This window comes from Zingiber officinale, chromosome 3A (genome assembly GCF_018446385.1).
Source record: "Zingiber officinale cultivar Zhangliang chromosome 3A, Zo_v1.1, whole genome shotgun sequence".
NCBI classification, from domain to species: Eukaryota; Viridiplantae; Streptophyta; class Magnoliopsida; order Zingiberales; family Zingiberaceae; genus Zingiber; species Zingiber officinale.
In genome coordinates this window covers 147394775-147417171 of record NC_055990.1, presented here as the reverse complement: position 1 = coordinate 147417171, position 22397 = coordinate 147394775, and the positions used below count along the sequence as shown (strand labels likewise).

The window sequence follows — 22397 nt, the reverse complement described above, 5'->3', positions numbered from 1 at the left end:
TTGATAGATGTATAAAATCAAAACTAAATCTGATGGGTCAGTTGAGCGGTATAAAGCTCGTTTGGTTGCTAATTTTTTTCCCAACAGTATGATATGGATTATGATAAAACTTTTGCTCCAGTTTCCAAGCTTATTACTATCCATACTCTCATTGTAGTTGTATCAATTTGTCAGTGATCTATTTTTTAGATAGATGTTAAAAACACTTCCTTAAATAGAGATTTTCAAGAATAAGTTTACATGGTACCTTCATCAGATGTCACTCACTACCCTAGTGAAGTTTGCAAATTGAAGAAGGCACTTTACAGCCTTAAACAAGCTCCTCGAGCTTGGTTTGACAAATTGTCCATTGTGATTACATCTCTTGGCTTTCTTCCTAGCCAGCATGACTCCACTCTTTTTGTTCATTGTACTTCATTAGGTTGCATGTTACTCTCTCTTTATGTTGATGACATGCTTATCATAGAGGACGATATAAATGGAACAGCAGAGTTAAAATTGCACTTGACTCGTGAGTTTGAGATGAAAGATTTGGATCCCTTCAGTTATTTTTCGGGAATTGAAATAACTTATTCTCTTTATGATTATTTTCTTTTGTAATCCATGTATATTGGTGATATTTTGGAACAAACTCATCTATCTGACACTCGAACTGTTGATACTCTGCTTGAGGTTAATTTTCTGTACTCTTCTACTGATGGGGTTCTCTTGCCAAATCCTTCTTTATATCACACTCTAGATGACAATCTAGTGTATCTCACTATCATTTGTTTGTTACTTCTCCCACTTCAGTATATTGGGGAGCTATGCTTTGCATCCTTCGAGGTATCCAGTTTCATAATCTTCTTTATCTTTCCATTTCTATCTTAGAGCTGCGCACTTACTCATATGCAGATTGGGGTGGTGATTCTACATATTGTAAGTCTATCATCAAATTTTATATGTTTGTGGAAGACTCCCTTATCTCTTGAAAGAGTAAAAAAATAAAATGTTGTTTCTCATTATGTTGGATCCTGTGATTATTTTGATGTGATCAACCAAGTTAAGTTAGGTCCTGTTTGGTTTTGATCCTTGTGTCTAAGTGTGCAGGAGCTTAGGAGCATAGGAAGTCTAGCGGAAGACGCAGCTAGCGAGAAGGGCGGCACGAGAAGGGAGCCGACGGGCTCGGCGCGTTTGAAGGATGAAAGAGTTGCGAAAGAATACACCGGTGGACGAGAAGAACGTGCATGACGTTCGAGGGACGAGAAGTCGGGGCGGAAGCCTACTCGAGGAGAAGGCCAAAAATTAGGTTCGGGTGAGCCCTATTTCGGTTGGCCGCAATCACCCAGGCGAACGGAACTTCGGAAGATAAAGTGAAGATGAAAAAGTGCTAGAAAAGCAGCTGGAGGCACCCTCAACAGTCGTTGGAGGCACCTCCGCCCTCATAAGCTTAAGGGTGCCCTCAACAGCATTGAGGGCGCCCTCAACAATATTGGGGGCGCCCTCAATGTCCTTGAGGACGCCCTCAACTGGGTCAAACAGCCGTTGACGAGCGGATAAAGTTTTATCCGCTTATCCCCTTGGAGGCGCCCTCAACCCCTTTGGAGGCGCCCTTAAGACTCGAGATAGGATTTACCAAAACTATATAAAGGCCCCTAGAGCTAGGAATTATTCAATCAACTCTTGTACTAATTTCCTAGCAACTCTTGAGCTCTCTAAATGTGTAAAAGGCTTCTCGACCTTTAGAGAAGGAGATTCGTAGTGCGTTTTTTCAACCGCTTTGGATTAACAACCATCTAGGTTGTAACCAAGTCAAATCGCTGTGACTCTTCTCTTACTTTTATTGTGTTATTTTATTTTATAATTGTCGCTATTTTTAGAGTTGAAAGAACGAGGAGGGTATTTTCGTATTGCAGGCAATTCACCCCTCCCCTCTTGCCGACCCCGCTGCACCATCACATTCTTCTACCGAAGCAAAATATCGTGCTAGACCTCTACTACTGCTGAAATTATTTGGTTACGTTAGTTACTTACTGATATGAGTGTTATTCTTTCGGATCCTGCCTCTATGCATTGTGACAACTCCGTACAAATCTATCTTTCACGAATGCACCAAACACATCGGGATTGATTGTCAGCTCACTTGTAATCACGATCAGAATGTCACCATCATCTTATTGTTTGCCACATCTTTCATCCAAATTGTAGACTTGCTCACCAAGATATATTTCACCACATGTTTTCAATTTGCATCGTGAGTTTGAGGAGATGTTAGTATAACTTATTATTATTATGTAAGGATAGATTAATTTTTTTGTTATACTTTTGTTGTTTATTTATATTTCTCTTTTCTGTGTGAACCCTAAGACTTCTTAATATAATTTGATAGTATCTTTTTATGACTATCCTTTTTTTTCTCATTCTTTTTGTGTTGTCATTTACATTCTTTGCTTTATTCACACTTCCAACGATGGTCCCATAACTACTATACCATTCGAAAGGAGGGCTGGTGGATATGCACTACCTACGTGGGCATTCTCGGAGACGCAACTCAAGGTTCCCTAACCGCCTCCGCAAGGATAACCATGTGGAGATTCCTTTTCACCGACTATATAATAGCTGGAGGAGATAAATTATAGGTATGCTTTTCTTTGGCACATGTAGACAACTCTTTTCCACATAACTCTCTAATACTCTGAATGCTCTCTCTCTCTTTTGCTTTCTCTCTCACTTTCAGTGTCTGTTCAGATTTGAGCGCGTGATCGCACCAGTAACGTCGGCCAACCTCTGACGTTATTTGCTTTGCATGTCATCAAAGTTCAGTCACCTTAGAGACTAAAGCAACCTTGTTTCTATTTCCAGATTAACAAAAAAAAATTAAGAAGAGAAATTCAATTGGGTTTCCTATTAGCATAGGTGGGAAAGTAGTTAGGCAAGAAATAAATTTAGGTAAAAGGGAAAGAAAAAAATACATAATTGCTTTTTAAGGTAAGGAAATTATGTTTTTGGTTTTTTTTAAGGAAAGAAAGAAGATAGAAATTTGAATAATATTATATACAAAAGATGTAATGACATAAATTTTCTGAAATAATTGATGAAAAGAAAAGAACTTCAGGTAAAAATTAAATGAATGACCCTTATTAGGACATCTCTATTGAAAAAAATATCAAAACAACATTCAATTTATCCAAGAACAACTACTATTGTGTATATAATATTTGAAGTTCTAATTAATATTTATTTATATTGTAACAATTTTATTTAAAATTACTATAACTTGATACTTAAAGATCTAATTATACGGTACAAATTAAATCATATAAACAATCTTGCATAGAATATCTACTTAAAATTCAGGGAAAACATCTTAACCAGTGTCAATATCATAATAGTTTCGAATAAAAAATTTGAACTACTTAGGATGGTATGCATTTTTTATAGGTTTTTTTAATATGAGATATCCTTTTAATATTAATAATAAATAAAAATAAAACGGCATTTTTTGATTTCTATCCAAAAACTAATTAAACTTTGAAATGAATATCATTGTTTATAGCTTACGGACAAAAGCCAAACAACAGCAGGCAAAATTGCCAAACAAGGAAAGAGCGCGTAGACGTCAGTAAATGCTCCCTTTCTCGGATATTGCCGCCAATAGAAAGTCGGAAACCCGAGTAAAATAAATCCAGCGCCGTGTTAATCCCTTCCCAGATCAACTTTAACCCGGGTTACAACTTACAAGACGCTTGTTATATAACGAGATCCGCCAATAGCGGGCGATATATCCGCCGAAACACTGACGTCACACCCGCTACTGAGCCCTTTGTATTTATTCCTCTGCTCTGGCACGAATTTCCCAACTTTCGGAGCCTGCGTCGCCTTCTTCCTTGGGACTCCCGAATCCAAAGGCGAGGAAGAAGTGATCAACTGTAAGTGACAGAAATTATTCTCTTTTCACTTTTTTTTGTGTGTTTGTCTCCTGCATAAGAATGTCGTTTTGATTCTTTCATGGAACTGGTGCGAGGATGTGATAGATAGTTGTGGTTTTTCATCTGATTGATTAGATTTTAGCAAGTTTCTTGGAGAAGGCCATGGAAGACTACGCAGATAAGTACACGAAAGATGGGACAACAGATCTCCATGGCCATCCGTCCCTGAAAAAAGACACTGGGAATTGGAGGGCTTGTCCTTATATTCTTGGTTCGTCTCTCAACTTGCTGCAACAATGTCTATGGCTAGTTTACATAATCTAACTTCCGCAAATCCTTGTCTCAGCAAATGAATGCTGTGAGAGGCTGGCATACTATGGAATGAGTACCAACCTAGTAAACTACATGAAAGATCGGCTCAACCAAGGGAATGCTAGTGCTGCAAACAATGTCTCTAACTGGTCAGGTACATGCTATATTACGCCTCTTCTCGGGGCATTTATAGCTGATGCCTACCTGGGAAGATATTGGACAATTTCCAGCTTCATGATCGTTTATATATTGGTAATGGAATAAGGAAATGCACACTTGGAATTTCTTTAGGAGAAGCATATAGTAGACACCACTGATTTTGTACTTCGCTGCAGGGTTTGGTGCTACTGACGATGACAGCATCAGTCAAAGGTCTGGCAGCTGATTGCAGTAGTGGTGTCTGTGATCCAACGAAAGCACAAACTGCAGCAGTCTTTGTAGCACTTTATCTCATTGCCCTGGGGACGGGAGGGATCAAACCGTGCGTGTCTTCCTTCGGCGCTGACCAGTTTGACGAATCTGATGAATCAGAAAGGAAGAAGAAGAGCTCATTCTTCAACTGGTTCTACTTCACCATTAACATAGGAGCACTGATTGCTTCTTCGGTACTGGTTTGGATTCAGATGAATGTGGGATGGGGGTGGGGTTTTGGAATCCCAGCAGTGGCAATGGCCATTGCAGTTGTAAGCTTCTTCTTGGGCACAAGATTGTATAGGCACCAGAAACCCGGAGGAAGCCCTCTTACACGCATTGCTCAGATTGTTGTTGCATCTGCGAGGAAGGCCAGTGTGAAGGTACCTGATGACAAGTCACTTTTATATGAAATTACAGACAAAGACTCAGTCATTCAAGGTAGCCGCAAGCTTAAGCACACAGCCCAATTAACGTAAGTTCACTAGAACTCATTCTTATTGTAAAAGATACAGAGTTGAAGTTGTAGCATTAGCAATTTCCTTGTGCAGGTTCTTCGACAAGGCTACAGTAGAGACTGAAGAAGACAGGAACAATGGTTCAGTGAATCCATGGAGGCTTTGCACGGTCACCCAAGTGGAGGAGCTAAAGAGTGTTTTGCGGCTTCTTCCTATATGGGCAAGCGGCATTATATTCGCAACTGTCTATGGCCAGATGAGCACCATGTTCGTGCTACAAGGCAACACTCTGGATCCCCATATGGGTCCCCACTTCAAGATACCATCAGCTTCCCTCTCTATCTTCGACACCATCAGTGTAATTGTGTGGGTTCCGGTCTACGATTTCATCATCATACCAATTGCGCGGAAATTCACTGGTCGAGAGCGTGGCTTCACCCAGCTGACACGCATGGGCATCGGCCTCTTCATCTCCATCTTCTCCATGTTGGCCGCTGGCGTTCTAGAGGTTTTCAGGCTGCGAACTGTGGCAAAACACAACTTATATGACGACCAAGATAGCTATGTTCCCATGTCTATTTTCTGTCAGGTGCCTCAGTACTTGGTCATAGGGGCGGCCGAAGTGTTCACCTTCATTGGGCAGCTGGAGTTCTTCTATGATCAAGCACCTGATGCGATGAGGAGCATGTGCTCAGCCCTGTCTCTTACCACCGTGGCTCTTGGCAACTACCTGAGCACCTTGCTCGTTGATATTGTCACATCCATTACCGTAAAGAATGGAAAACTGGGATGGATTCCTGACAATCTTAATCGCGGCCACCTGGACTACTTCTTCTGGCTCTTGGCAATTCTCAGTGTTCTGAACTTCCTTGTGTATCTAGTGATCGCAAAGTTCTATACCTACAAGAACACAATAGAGGATGAGAATTCGACAGGTGATGCTACTGAGGCATGATGTGAAGTCTATATGGTAGATTAGGAAGCCTTGCACCTCTGCTTTGTGCTTCTTTTCTGTTTGAAAAACTTCACAAATAATAGTACGTTGCAGTTCGTGAATGCATGGCTCTAGAATTTAGTAATCCTGTGAGTGTAATTATGTTGCTCGCAGTATTTTGCGCATGTCTAGTTATTTGAATAATGTACATTAAACAATGTTAGTATTTTCCCATGGAGAATGCTACAGAACTTGTATTAGCCTTTTGAGGCAGTTTACAAGTATAAACTTAAATTTTCTTTGATGATAAACTTTGAATACAACCATATACTTAATCCCAATGCATCGTCATGATTTGAGGCCTTAAGCATTGCTCCTGTCCCAAAATCATGGAGATGATAAGATAGAAATGTGACTGTTGCGTTGGCTGGATGTAGACTCCACTTTACAACACAATAAATATCAAGCCAAGGAAAGGGTCAAGTCAGTCACTGGAAAGAGAAAAAAAATAGAGTAACATGAATAGTGAATAACGTGTACCTCCATCGGTATCTAGATCCTTTTTTATATAGTACCCTGCTGGCGGCATGCACGTTCCTTGAGACATGATCACATTCTTCAATTGGTCATTAGCACGTTCTCCAATTTGTCCTATAAAGGATCTATCAGGAAAGTACCTCTGACACCATACCCTAACAGACATGCATATCCCTGACAAGACAGTAGAAGCTTTCGTCGTACGATCCGCCTATTAATCATGTCGTGTGTCAGCGGCACTATCTCCCAAAAGAATATTGAAAGATACGACAATGATCCCGCTATTCGACCAAGTGAGGTGACCGATCGGCTGAGACTCCATCGATAGGTCAACCTATGATATTCTTCCTTGTGGTGGCTGGATATAGTAGCTTGTTATAGCCCGACCGGACTAACGCTCCGGTCGTCCCAACGGTTCTCTGCTATGTGATGAGCGCCTCATGATCTTGGATGTCCAGGTGTTCTGCTTAGACCAGCCCTCTGTCAGTCGGAAGTTTTACGCCCGATTGATCACTGTAGTAGAGATCTGCTTGGCTCCCTTTTGGTGAACTCGTTGGTCCTCTAGCATTGATCTCTTTGACTTTGACCTTCACATCGACTGCTTTCTCCATCCTTTGACCCACACTTGATGGACCCCTTTTTATCACCGCATAAAGCATGATCAAGACAGTGTAGCATGTGATGCACACCTTAGAGCTTGGTAGAAGCACAAACAGTTTTGTGTGTGAGCGCCCCACAGTGGTAATTAAACCCTGCGATTTGCCTATAGTGTGGACAACATTGCGCACGCCTCGTATGGCCTTATAGCTCGCCGGTGGGCATTGCTCTTGCAATTGCGTACCGAGCGGGCAATGGCCTTACAGTTGTGGACCGCGCAAACATTGCCCTTTGAGATTGATCACCAATGGACCACATGAGCATTGCTTTTTCGGTCGCACACTACACGAGTGATGTCTACTTGGACATTGCCCTTACAGTCGCACGTCGCAAGGGTATTCTCCTTGCGCACCATGTGAGCATTGTCTTTGTAGTCGCCGACAATAGACATTAGTGTTACGCTTGTGCTTACAAGGTGCACCTCTTGGTATACGTTCGAACCCGAATTAATATGGACTTTAAAAATGAGGTCTTAGTGGAATAATTGATTAAGTTTCTTATAAGAATTTTCTGGTTGTTTAAAGCATGTCCGATGCGGAATACTTCAAAGATTCTTATAAATAAAATGATTCTATTTGTTTACAAATAAAAAAATTATATATATTTGAACCAAATTAAATCTTGTTGCGGGTCCTTCTCACATGAGTGAGGGATGATATTTTCTAAAATCCATTTAATCCAAAGCTAATTTATGATAAGTACAAGTGGAACTTGTTGGGGTTATAAGGTTGTAAACATAGTCCCATATTGAAAACACATCGAAAAGATCATGAGTTGATAAAGAGAAAGATATCTCCTTTGCCATGACGCCTTTTGGGGAGAGCCCAAGAGCAAAACCATGAGAGTTTAGGCCCAAAGTGGACAATATCATGCTATTGTGGAGATATCTAAATTCTTTTCGATCCTACAATTGGTGCAACCACCAATCAGACAGGGGGTGAAAAATAAATAAATTTTTTTTTTGGTTTTCAGTTTTACGAATTTTTTTTCCCGTTGCAATTAAATCTAAATTGGTGCAACACCAACTTAGATACTTCTATAATTCTTTTTTTCTTCCGCACTACTAATCCAAGACCAAGTCTTGGGATTTTTTATTTTTCTTTTCTTTCTTCTGTGCGCAGGACTAAAATGTCTCAGACAGAAGGATTCAGCACAGTACGACCTCCACTTTTCAACGGAGACGATTTTCCGTACTGGAAGAAGCACATGGAGGTCTACCTCAAAACAGACTTCGACCAGTGGATGAGCGTAACGAGACCCTATAAAATTCCAGCGGACAACTCCGGGAATATACTGGATCCTGAAGACTGGACAGCAGATTTGAAGAAAAAGGCGTCAACAGAAAATAAAGCGATCAACACTCTACAGTGCGGATTAACAAGAGAAGAACTGAACAGAGTCAGTCCACACAAAAACGCTAAAGAGCTGTGGGACAAATTGATCGAGCTGCATGAGGGAACGAGCGACGCCAAGGTAACAAAATGAGACCTGCTTTTGAATAAAATTCTTAATATAAAAATGCAGGAAGGTGAAACAGCGAATCAGCTCCACGCGAGGATAAAGGACATCCTCAACGGGCTTCATGCAATAGGCCACCAAATGGAAAATAGAGACTTAATAAGGTACGCATTAAATGCTTTTCCACGTAATAGTTTGTGGGCATCAATCGTAGATGCCTACAAAATTTCTAAAAATCTTTCTAAGTTAAAATTAGATGAGCTTTTCTGTGAATTAGAATTACATGAACAAACTAATGCTGGAGCCGAGAAAGGTATAGCTTTGTTTGCAGGTTCCTCCAAAAGAAAAGAAAAGAAAAGCAAGCCTGAGTTTGAAGAAGATTCCGACCAAGACTCCGAAGACGAAGAACACCTGGTGAACTTGGTAAGAAAAATGTTCACCGGGAGAAAAAGGAGCTTCAGCAAAAAGGACCTTCAAAAGATCAGTTCTCCCTCAGAACAAAGGAACGTGACTTGCTTCGGCTGCAATAAAAAGGGACACTACAAGAACGAATGCCCAAAACTGAAGTTCGACAAACCGAAGCCAACCAAAAAGAAGGCACTCAAAGCAACGTGGGACGACTCCTCGAACGAATCGGAGGAAGAAGAGCAGAAACATCAGAGCCACCTCGCACTGATGGCCCACGAAGCTGAAACAGAAGATGAGTCGGAAGATGAAGACGGGTCTGAACCCGAAACAAGCCACGAGTCCGTACTCATTTTCGAAGGCCCGAATGAGATATATTTTAATTTAAACAAAAATTTTTTTAGAATTATTTCCTGTTTAAATAGTAAATTAATTAAAATAGAAAATGAAAACAAATCACTTCTTGAGGAAAATCAAAACCTCAAGAAACAAATCAAAAATTCAAATCCAACTCAAGATCTAACACTTGAGGAGGAGAATTTATCATTAAAAAATGAGATTAACAATTTAAAAGAAATGTTAGAAAAATTCACAACAAGATTAAAAAAATCTAGACTCAATCCTAAATAATCAAAAAGCATGCTATAATAAAACCGGACTAGGATATAAGTCGAATTCAAATAAAACCTTCAAATCATTAATAACCCAATACAAATCAACCAATCTAGCTTGGGTTCCGAAAGCGTGCTTAACCACGCAAATAGGACTTAATCAATATTATATACCTAAAGAAAAAATACATTATATAAAATCGAATAAACCAAACCAAAATCCAAAATACAAACCTAAATCAAATTCAAAATCTAAACACTTTAAAAATCAACAAAATTATCACCAAGTTAACCATAACTATAAAAGGAATCGACACAAACCTAAAACCAAAATTTAAATTAATGGTCAATAATTCAGGGGGAGGCTCCAGAATAGCTGGCACCTTCAAAACTAACTTACTCGACAAGGTAACCTAAAACAAACTAACCCGGCAGGGTAATTAGAATTAGAGACCAAGTTTAACTTGAATCATGGTACTGGTGAAGTTTTTGGATGATAGTACGTTAGGGAAACTTGGGCATCGCATGCCTAGAAAGATATGGTTTCGATCTGGTGCATTTGGTCAAGTGGAACTGACCGAAGCTACCCTTAAATGAATCCTAACCAATTAGACCAAGATTTAGTACTAAGCTCCGTGGATAGGACTATTCGGAAAACCTCGAAAGGTTGGTTACTTCTAATGACGTCCATGTGACTCACCAAGCTTAGAAGTTTATCCGAAGATTGCCTATTTGTGGAAACCAAAGCTAAATCTGAATCTAACACAAGTTAAACCAAAACTCCATAATTAATAATCCAATTTCATCTCACAAAATCATAGGATTCTCTGATTGATAATATAGATCGGGTGAGATGAATAAGGCTTAAATTTTAATTTTAAACTTAAAAATTAATTTCAAAATTTTAATTTTAAACTTAAAAATTAATCTCAAAATTTTAATTTTAAACTTAAAAATTAATTTCAAAATTTTAATTTTAAAACTTAAAAATTAATTTCAAAATTTTAATTTTAAACTTAAAAATTAATTTCAAACTTAAAAATAAATAACAAAAATTTAATTTTAAAAAAAAACTTAAAATTAACTTAAGTAATGCCTGCAAAAAAAATTAAAAAAAAATAAAAAGACTAACTTTAAATCCTATTTACTGTAGGAAACCAAGTGGATTTTGAACAGTGGTTGCTCCAAACATATGACTGGAAATCACACCAAGTTCACTCAACTCACATACAAAAGCCTAGGAACAGTTGCCTTTGGAAACAACGGTAAACTCAAGGTAATTGGTATAGGTAATATTGAATTAAAAATAGACTTTATAATTACAAATGTTTTACTTGTTGAAAATTTTAAATATAATCTTCTGAGTATAAGTCAATTATGTGATACTAGGTATAAGGTCAAATTTCTATCCACCGAGTGTTTAATTAAACATTTAGATAATCCTACCATAAGCCTAAAAGGTTTTAGAAAAGATAACATCTATGCCATCAACTTAACCACTTCTTCCATTAAGTGCTATTTAACACAAAAAGAAGAAACATGGTTATGGCATAGAAGAATGTCTCACACGAACTTTAGAAATATAAGCAAATTAAATGGACTAGTGAGAGGCTTACCAAAATTACCTAACATAAATTCAACCATATGTAATGCTTGTCAACAAGGTAAACAAACTAAATCCACTCACAAACCAATAAATCAGCCACAAACCAACTCAATATTAGAACTTCTACACTTAGATCTTTTTGACTCCCATGGAGTCAAATCCATAAATGGAAACCTATACTGTTTAGTCATAATAGATGATCATTCTAGGTTTACTTGGGTAAAATTCTTAAAACATAAAGACGAAACTTTTGAAATCTTTACAAACTTTTGCAAACAAATTGAAAATGAAAAAGGTCTTAAAATTAAAAGAATTAGGAGTGACAATGGGGGAGAATTTAAAAATCATAATTTTAACAAATTCTGTCTTGAAAATGGCTACCATCACGAATTCTCATGTCCTAAAACCCCCCAACAAAATGGAATTGTAGAAAGAAAAAATAGAACCTTACTAGAAGCCTCTAGAACTATGTTAAATGAATATAACCTACCTAAATATTTCTGGGCAGAAGCTGTTAGTACAGCCTGCTATGTGCAAAATAGAACAACATTAAATAAAAGACATAATAAAACCTTCTTTGAAATATTTTATAACAAACAACCTAACATAAAATATTTTAAAGTATTTGGGTGTCCAGCCTTCATCCTAAATACTAGAGAACATTTAGGAAAATTCACCTCTAAGACAGAAAATGGAATTTTTGTAGGATATTCTCTAAACAGTAGGGGTTACAGAATATATAATAAAATTACGCTAAAAATCGAGGAAACCACAAATGTAAAATTTGAAGAAACCCAAGGACAAACTCAACTTCAACCTACTGAAATTAATCAAACCCTAGACTATGAAGAAGAGGAACAACATCAAGAGAATCAACCCCTTAGAACAATAAGGGTTAACCCAAATCACCCAACTGATCAAATAATTGGTGACCCAGACTTGAGAGTTCAAACCAGATCATCCTTTAGAAACCTAAGTCAAATTTCTCTAATTTCAAAAATTGAACCCAAAACTGTGGATGAATCCCTACTAGACCCAGACTGGATTATAGCTATGCAAGAAGAACTAGCCCAATTTGAGCGTAATGAAGTTTGGGACCTAGTACCACCACCTAAGAATAAGAAAATAATAGAAACAAAATGGGTATTAAGAAACAAATTAAGTGAAACTGGGGAAATTACTAGAAATAAGGCTAGGCTAGTTGCCAAAGGGTTTAGTCAGGTTGAAGGACTTGACTATGATGAGACCTATGCGCCAGTAGCCAGATTAGAATCCATTAGAATGTTACTAAGTTATGCAGCCCATAAGGGATTCAAACTATACCAAATGGATGTCAAGTCTGCCTTTCTTAATGGACTAATTAAAGAAGAAGTTTATGTAGGTCAGCCTCCTAGGTTTGAAAGTCTAGAACACCCTGATTATGTTTTTAAGTTAAAGAAAGCATTATATGGACTTAAACAAGCACCCAGGGCATGGTATGAAAGGCTAACATCTTACTTAACATCTAAAGGATTCAACCAAGGTCAAATTGACCCAACCTTGTTTGTTAAATCATTAAATACAGACATATTTATTGCACAAATATATGTAGATGATATAATATTTGGTTCAACAAATTCAGATTTTTTAGAAGAATTTATTAATCTAATAGAAAAAGAATTTGAAATGAGCTTAGTAGGAAAATTAACTTATTTCTTAGGATTACAAATCAAACAAACAAATGAAGGAAATTATATTTATCAACACAAATACACTAAAGAATTACTTAAAAAATTCAGAATGGAAAATACAAAAGAAATAAAAACACCTATGGCAGTAAACACAATCTTAGATAATGACTCAAATGGAAAACCAGTTGATTTAAAATATTATAGGAGTGTAATAGGTAGCCTACTATACTTAACTGCAAGCCGACCTGATATTTTATTTGCAGTTAGTATGTGCGCTAGATACCAAACTTGTGCTAAGGAATCCCGTTTGACACAAGTTAAAAGAATTTTTAGATATCTTAAGGGAACAACAAATGTAGGAATTTGGTATCCTAGGACAAATAATTTCGAACTAATAGGGTATTCTAACTCATATTATGCTGGATGTAAATTAGACCGCAAAAGCACAAGTGGTGGATGTCAATTATTAGGTTCATCACTTGTTAGCTGGTTTAGTAGAAAGCAACATTGTGTTGCTCTATCTACAACTGAGTCAGAATACATAGCTATAGGCGAATGTGTTGCACAGTTATTATGGATGATGCATACTCTAAAAGATTTCAACTTAAATATCACAAATGTAAAAGTATTAATTGACAATATAAGTTCAATTAACTTAACCAAGAACTCTGTGCATCATTCAAGAACCAAACATATTGAAATTAGGCACCACTTTATCAGGGATCATGTTACTAAATGTGATATTGAACTCAATTACATTGAGTCCAAATCAAATTTAGCTGACATTTTCACAAAACCACTCCCTGAAAGTGAATTTAGCAACTTACGTCGAAAATTAGGGATGTGCTTAATAGACTAGGATTTTTCAAAATTGTTTTAAAAAATAATCGTTTTCAAATTATAAGTTAAACTTGTTTGTTTTCAAAACTTTCCATATTTAGATTTTCAAAAACAGTTTTGGCCTTAGACTAGTTTTGAATCCTTAGAAAGCATGTACCCATAGGACTAGTTTTTGAGCATCTCACCAACACCTTAGGTGTACCTTGCTTGTGTTTGACAAACATAGAAAGGGGTGAGATGCATAGGCCAACTGTCTGGACTTAAGATGCTTATTTCAGTGCATCGGCATAAGTCTGGACGTTAAATACAAATCAGACATTAATCAGATTAAGTTCATCAGTCAAGTCAAACACTGACTGCTTATAATCAACTTAATCTGACTAACCAAGTGAAAGCTACTATCTTCTGATAGTTAGTTAGTACCTAATTGGTTAGACAGCTGTTTAATTTTAAGCGTCAAGTTCAGGGGGAGAAATTAATTAAAATCTTGTATATTTTTTTTACATCTATTTTAAAACTAACTTATTTTTGAACACTAGTTTTCAAAAAATTAAAACTAACTGAGTGTTTGAAAAATTAGAAGTTTAAAAATCCAACCAAATTTTTAAAAAACTTGATTTTAAAGTTGAAAATCATTACAAACTTAATCTTATTCAGTTTTGTAACATATGCTTGAAAATTAAACTTTCCAAAACTTAGCTTTTTTTAAATTAGCCTTAACAAATTTATTTTGGCTAAAACTTTACTTGTTTGTGAAAAATTAAATTTTTTTTGATAAATCAAATTTGAAAACTTGATTAACTTTAAACGTATATTCTTTCCAACTTAAATCCCCCAAGTCAACTTGACTATCTTTTTAACTTGATTTTAAAATTGTACTTTTATCAGTATCTTTGAATTTTGAATCAAACTTAAATATTTTTCAAAATTAGTTGTTTCTTAAACAGTAACTCTACACTATGCTTGTTTACCCTTGCCTATTTTTGCTTAATGCCAAAGGGGGAGGGTTAGGTGGTTAAGTTAGCTAAACCAAATTGAAAACACCAAAACTAACTTTAAAAAACCATGTACCTGTTTTATTTACTTGATTAGGTGGTTAAGTTAGCTAAACCAAATTGAAAACACCAAAACTAACTTTAAAAAACCATGTACCTGTTTTATTTACTTTTTTGCGTCTTTTCACTAACTTAACCAGGTTGTCATTCCATCAAAAAGGGGGAGATTGTTGGTGCGGGTAGCACTAACGGTCTAACCTAGGTTTTGATGAATGACAAATAGGTTAAGTTAGTTTTGTTGTTGTCTGACACTTTGATCGAGTGTGCAGGAGAAGTCCAGACAGGTCGACGGGCTGACCGGATGTCTGGCACGAAGTCCAGCTAGGTCGACGGGCTGACCGGATAGCTGGCGAGAAGTCCAAGCGGGTCGACGGGCTGACCGGACGCTTGGCGAGAAGTCCAGCTAGGTCGACGGGCTGACCGGATAGCTGGCGAGAAGTCCAGACGGGTCGAAGGGCTGACCGGACGTTTGGCAGGTAAGTAAGGTAAGTCACTGGAGGGGAGTGACTGCGAGGACGCGTTTCTGGGAAGGGAACATTAGGCGTCGATCCGGCTTAGATCCATTTCGGAAATCTAAGTCGAGATCGTGACTAGATTCCGGTCTCGGAAAGACGGAATCTAAGTCATACTTTTTCTGTTAATTCATACTTTATATGTTGTGCTAACAATCTGTGTTGCAGGGTATATCTTGCCTCGGACTAATCTTGTTTTGCAGGAGAAGGAATCTCTGGAAAAAGGTGGTCCGGGCGCCCGGAGGTCCGAGCGCCCGGAGGCAACTTTTATCCACTGCGTCGCCTCACCACGTGGAGCATCCTGACTGGACTTACCACGTCGCACCAGGGCGCCTGGAAGGGATCCAGGCGCCCGGAGCAGCATATAAAAGAAGCCCCAGGGGTGGAGCTTCAAACACTACTGAGAACTCTTCGACTGCTTGTCCTGCTGCTCTACGCTCCCACGACGCTCACAAAGCTCCGACAAAGTGCTCCTTCTTCTTTGGTTAATTTCCTTATCGGTATTACTTTGTTTCATTAGCATTTCTTGTACTCATTTTATAATCATATTCGAATTGCTAATGATTGGCCAACGAAAGTGGTCAAGGACCACGGGCCTTCGAGTAGGAGTCGTCACAGGCTCCGAATGAAGTAAAATCAACTGTGTTCATTTACTTTTCCGCTGCGTACTTTTACACTCAAGTTTTCGAATCGATATTCACCCCCCCCTCTATCGAACGTTCACGGTCCTACAAGTGGTATCAAAGCCCGGACTGCCAGAAGGTTTAACCGCCGACTGTGCACAAGAGCTATGGTCTGATTGAACCATGTGAGTACAATATTGACCTCGAACAAAGAAAGTGGGGGCTCCTATGTTCGGATCAAGAGGACCAGACACTAGGCAGGAAGTCCTAGTTGCGGCTAGGCAAGGAAGTCCTAGTTGCGGCTAGGCAAGGAAGTCCTAGTAGGTCGGGTAGACCGAGGGGCAGGAAGTCCTAGTAGGTCGGGTAGACCGAGGGGCAGGAAGTCCTAGTAGGTCGGGTAGACTGAGGGGCAGGAAGACCTGGTGGGTCAAGGATCGGACGTGGGAAGCCCATGGTCCTTTGTTTGAGGGGGGATTGTTGGGGTTGCAAACATAGTCCCATATTGAAAACACATGGAAAAGATCATGAGTTGATAAAGAGAAAGATATCTCCATTGGCATGAGGCCTTTTGGGGAGAGCCCAAGAGCAAAACCATGAGGGTTTAGGCCCAAAGTGGACAATATCATGCTATTGTGGAGATATCTAAATTCTTTTCGATCCTACAGAACTATGAGAAAAATAGCTTCTGGAGTATGGTGTCATAGTTTGACCCTCCAGAGATAGATCAAGTATTTGGAGTTCTAAACTCAATTGTGTATTATGGAGGATTTTTTTTCTAATGAGTAGGCTAGGGGTATAATTAAGTCCAGTTCAGCCAAACTCTTAAATATTTGAGTTTGGTTCATTTATAATTGAGCCGAGTTTAACCTTTATTTAATGAATATATTCATGGCTCATAAACTTATTCGAATTTTTATTGAGCATAAATGAGTTTAATAAATATAAATTTAAATATTCATTAAAAATTAAATTATATATTTAGAAAAAATTATAATATTTTTATTAGAATTTATAATTTTATTCTAGTAACTAAATTTAATATATTTGTCTATATTTTTCATAAATAGAGTGTAAAATCTATAAATTTAATATCAAAATTATTATTTTTTCATTTAAAAGTTGATTTATGAGTTTACTAACGAACATGCTTACAAGCTAATGAGCCGATTATTGTGATGTTTGAGTTTGATTTGTTTATTTTAACGAGCCTCATTATACAAGATTAAACGAACTTTTATCGAATCGAGCTTCGAATAGCTCATGAGCGGCTTAATTCATTTACATCTCTATAGGTAGCAGACCCGAGAACGTTGGCTGTCAGGATAGGCCTCCATATGTATTTTTTTGATTTAGTCAGGTGACTAATGGAAAACTTTCATGGGCCTGAGTCAACCACTCTCAGGATTAGTCAAGCCATGGATAGCTGGTGTCAACCTTAAAAAAAAAAAAGAAAAATAAGAGAGAACATGAGAGAAATAAATTTGAATACTTCATTGGCAAATCTTCTTCTACTTATGAGAGAAAGAAATTTGAATACTTCATTGGCAAATCTTCTTCTCCTTTTGTGGATATCTAGTATCTAGTTTGTGAGGTACCAAGATTGGCAGTTGCCTCTGTTGGTCCCTTTGGAGGCCGGCAAGAGGGGAGGAGTGAATTGCCCTACAAAATAAAACAAAAAAAAACCTTCTCGGATATTCAACTAACTTAAAAGAACTTGTAATTAAAAAGGCAGAGACTAATTAAAACAGAAAATAGACACAGAGGAATTACTTGGTTTGCAATCAGAGGATTGCTAATCCAAGGCAAAGAAGGCGTACTAATTGATTCTCCTCTGGGCGGAGTAGCCTCTTACAGCGTTGAAAGCACAGAAGGAAATAACACAAATGAAAGCACTGAATTACAAGTAGTTGCATTTAATGTACGGATCAGTACTTTATTTATAGTACTGGTCCGGGCGCCTGAAAGTGGTTCCGGGCACCCCTGGGGGGATAAACTTTATCCCCCAACGGTCACGATTCTGGTCAAAATCATGCTCCGGGCGCCCGGAAGCATTCCGGCCGCCCCGGACAGCTCCGGGCGCCCGGAATGGTTTCGGGCGCCCCGGAGCAAAAAGTCAACTGTGGTTGACTTTTTGTCCGAGATCACTTCTCCGTTAAGTCCCAGTCTCGGTCTGGGTCTGTTCGCTCCGGCTCCGCTAGCTTGGGTGATCTCGGCCTTCCGGAATAGGGCTCACCCGAACCCATGTTCCGGCCTTCTCCTCGAGCAGCCTTCCTTCCCGGTTTCTCGTCCCTCGAGCGTCGCGCACGCTCTTCTCGTCCACCGGTGTACTCTTCCGCGGACACCTCGTCCCTCAGACGCACCGAGCCCGTCGGCTCTCTCCCGTGCCGTCCTTCTCGCTAGCCGCGTCTTCCGCTCGACTTCCTGTGTTCCTAAGCTCCTGCACACTTAGACACAAGGGTTAAACAAACGCAGGACCTAACTTAGCTTGTTTGATCACATCAAAACACCTTGGGGTTCCAACAATCTCCCCCTTTTTGATGTGAGCAACCCAAGTTAAGTTAGGGTAACCATATGCAATAAAGACAATTTATATTAAAATAAGTCCAAATATTTTTCAATTGAAAAATTATAGTACCTCCCCCTAGACTTAACATACTTCTCCCCCTTTGATCACATAAAAATTAGGGTTATAAACAAGTCTAAGGTAAATTCAAACAAAAATATTTTGCAGATAAGAACAGTCATAAAAAAAATTTAAGTTTAAAACTTATCTCAGCATTCCCAAAAAAAAAAATTTCAAAATTTAGTAACAATTCTAAGTCAATTTTTTTTTTAAAAAAAAAAATGATAAGGCAATTTTTAAAAAATCTAAGTTAACTTTTTTTAAAAAAAATTTCTAAGTCAATTTTCATGAAAATTTCTAAGATAATAAAAAATTTCTAAGTTAAGTTAGAAAGTTTTTAAATATTTTCTAACACAAATTGAATAATTCTTTTAAAGCATTAAGTAATTTAAATTAATGCTTTTTCAGTTAGTCAATTAAACTTTTCATTTCGATAGTTGGCTTCCAGGTCGTGGCGAGGTACTAGGCCTTCTTGGTTATTGGAGCAACAACCACTTCCTTAGACAAAGCCTCATAAAGAAATTAGTTGTTTAATTTCCTTGCTGAAAATGCTATGTCTGACTTTAATTTTAAGTTAAACAGGTTTTTGGAATCCAGTAAAGGTTCCTACCTACAGGATTAACCAAGTATTTCCTAGGTATATAGATTTTTGATATATTTCTAATTTGACTTTGATGAAATCTATAATACCAATTTAAATTTCTAAAAGTAGGAATATTTGAACCATTAGATTTTTTCAATCTTTCTATTTCTTCTTTTAGTTTTTCATTTTCAATTTTCAATTTTTCAAAATCCTCTATAAGACATGATTTTGCCAAAATTCTTTTTGTTTCTAAAATTTCATTTTCTAATTTGGCATTTTTATTTTCTAATTTATACATGGATTTAGTCATCGCTTTGATACTGTTGGATCGAAACCGCGCTAGAGGGGGGGGGTGAATAGCGCTCGCGGCTATTTCGTTTTTCGGAAAACACTCGAGTAGAATACGCAGCGGAAAATATAAATAAACACAAACACAGAGACACGGTCGTTTACTTCGTTCGGAGCCTAAGGCGACTCCTACTCGAAGGCCCGCGATCCTTGATCGCTTCTGGTGGGCAACAACTATAAGTTCGATAAACGATTACAAGTTGAAGTACAATAAACGACAGTAAATAATTATACCAACGACAAAGAAATGAAGATTCGGAGCTCCTGGTCGTCGGGCACAAGTAGCAGCACTTCGGAACGTCGTTTAGAGCAGCACGTAGCACTTGAATCACTTGGAAGAAGATGTTCTGAAGCTGCTGGTCGAGATCCCTTATAAAGGGGGTTCAAGGCGCCTTATACTGTTCACCAAGGCGCCTTGAACGAGCCGAGTCACCCGCGTGGATCAGCACGGACCTGGTCGAACTCTATCTGGTTTAAGGCGCCTTCAGCCTATCCAAGGCGCCTTCAACCTCCGGTCCAAGATGCCTTGAACTCCATTCAAGGCGCCTCCAGTCTGCTGCGCTGGCCTTTTCCTGGCTCGCACCCGAGGCGCCTCCAAGCTCCATGGAGGCGCCTCGGACATTGTTCATCCGAGTTCTTCTTTGTGTTTTTGGTACCTGCAAGTATGTTAATCCAAAAATACCTGCAACACAAAGTTAACACAAAATAATGAATATGAAATTATGACAGTCTCCGGACTGTCCGGGTCTGACTTCGGATTTCCTGCCGGAAACCCTAGGTCGACCCGACGCCTACTGTTCCCTCTACGGGGAACGCGTCCTCACCTACTCCACTCAGGAGATTTACCTGTTGCCAGTACGATCCTCCAGATCGATTGGACTTTTGTTCGGCACTCGATGCTCCCGGACTTTCTGCTGAACATCCGCTTCACCGGCCAGTTCAGACTTTCACCTGGTTCGCGACACCAGGACTTTCCACCTAGGGTTACCACCCCCTAGGACTTTTGCCTAAAGCCATCGACCTGCCAAGGCTTTCCGCATAGGGTTACCACCCCCTAGGGTTTTTCCCTTTGCCTAACCGCAGCTAGGACTTTTCTCCACCTAGGGTTACCACCCCCTAGGACCTAGGGTTACCACCCCCTAGGGTTTTTCACCTGCCTAACCGCAGTTAGGACTTTTCCTGAAATACTCATTCAACATGTTAGATCACAACACACCTTAACTTTGAATCCTTTGCCATTATCAAAACTCAGGTTCGATCGTTAGATGCTTCCCGCACCAACAATCTCCCCCTTTTTGATTATGGCAACCCAAATTCAAAGTTAAGTAAAAAACATGCGATAACAAATAGATGCATTAAGTTTTAACCAAGCTTAAGTAAGTAAACTTTAAATGCAAGCATAGTTAAGCTGGAAACTTTTAACTTTGTAATACTAAACTCCCTCTTAATAAAAGCTCTCCTTTTTGTTTTTTAAATTTTCCTACTTTTGAATTTTCCTACTCTCCCCCTTTGCCATATATCAAAATATACCAGTGTGAAAGAAGTTTGAATTTTTCAGAAGAGCAAGTTAGTTTGATGCTTAACTTTTTAAAGAGGGATAAGAGTAGACAAGATTTGAAAATTTATCACCTTTTTAAAAACCTGAAATTTTTAAACACTAGTAATACTTAGAAAAATTTGAAATAGCTTTTATAACACTTAGCTTTGTTATAAATAATTTTCATTGTTTAAGTTTTTGCTAAGTGAAATAAAAATTAAAAAATAAGAATTTTTCTTTTGAAACATTGACTTAGCTTTTAATTTTCATTGTTATAGAAATCACTTAGCTAAGCCTTTTGCAAACTTGACTTTTGAAGGAGTCTTCAAGGGTGATTTTGAAAAGATGTAAAAGTTAGAAAATGTAGCTAAAGTTTTAAGTATTTTAGCTTAAAAACATTCTCAAGTTTGAAAGATATTTAGTTTAAAGTCTTTTGTTAGCAAAGAGGGAGTAGCTAAATGTTTAGTTAAGTTAAATTCAGTTTGTCGTTAAGTCCAAGTATGAGTCAAGTTAATTAAATTTTAAATTTGATTTGATTAGGTATCAGAGCCCTAAATTACAAGCATGCTAAATCTAAATATTTCTATTTGAAAAGTTTTTTCAAAAGATATTTAATTAAATTTGAAAAGCTCTTCAATAGAAACTTGATAATTAGTTTGACTCCGTTCACTCCCCCTTAACTAATGCAAACATGAATCCCTATAATGAGTCCTAGAGTCCTAGAGTCCAAAAATATAATGGGTCTTTTATATTTTGTTGAATTTTTCATCTCACCCATTCTAGGTTTTCAGGCATGTTTGGCGTATGAGTAAGTGTCAGATAAAATAAACTTTGTCAATTAAGATTATTGAAAATATAAGTTTGAATTTCAAATTAGTAAATATTAAACTTGAAGACTATAGTGAAAATTAATTGGAGTTAACATTTGCAGTCATATTATGATTTTGAGAAGAAAAGATTTTTAAACCCTTTTAATATTTTGAGATTAATTGAATAATATTCTGAAATTAATTGATTAATATTTTGAAAAAGTTTAAATGATTTTGGAATGATTTTTCAATTATTTTAAAAGATTTTAAAATGATTTTGAAATGATTTTGAAAGATTTTTGAAATCGATTTTTAAAAGATTTTGAAATAATTTTAAAATGATTTTGAAATGATTTTGAAAGATTTTTGAAATAGATTTTAAAATGATTTTGAAATAATTTTGAAAGATTTTTAAAAGATTTTGAAATAATTTTGAAAGATTTTTGAAATAGATTTTGAAATTAAGTTTTAAAAGATTTTTGAAATAATTTTTAAATAAT

At 37.6% G+C, this 22397-nt stretch overlaps 1 protein-coding gene across 1 annotated transcript; it reads left to right on the top strand.

Moving 5' to 3' along the window:
• Positions 1 to 4070: 4070 nt before the first annotated feature.
• LOC122050759 (protein NRT1/ PTR FAMILY 8.1-like) lies at positions 4071 to 6055 on the top strand. The gene is made up of 4 exons (XM_042611640.1): positions 4071 to 4179; positions 4255 to 4472; positions 4556 to 5106; positions 5183 to 6055. Exons 1-4 carry the CDS (start codon positions 4071 to 4073, stop codon positions 6042 to 6044), a joined length of 1740 nt encoding a protein of 579 aa, XP_042467574.1. The 3' UTR covers positions 6045 to 6055.
• Positions 6056 to 22397: the final 16342 nt, after the last annotated feature.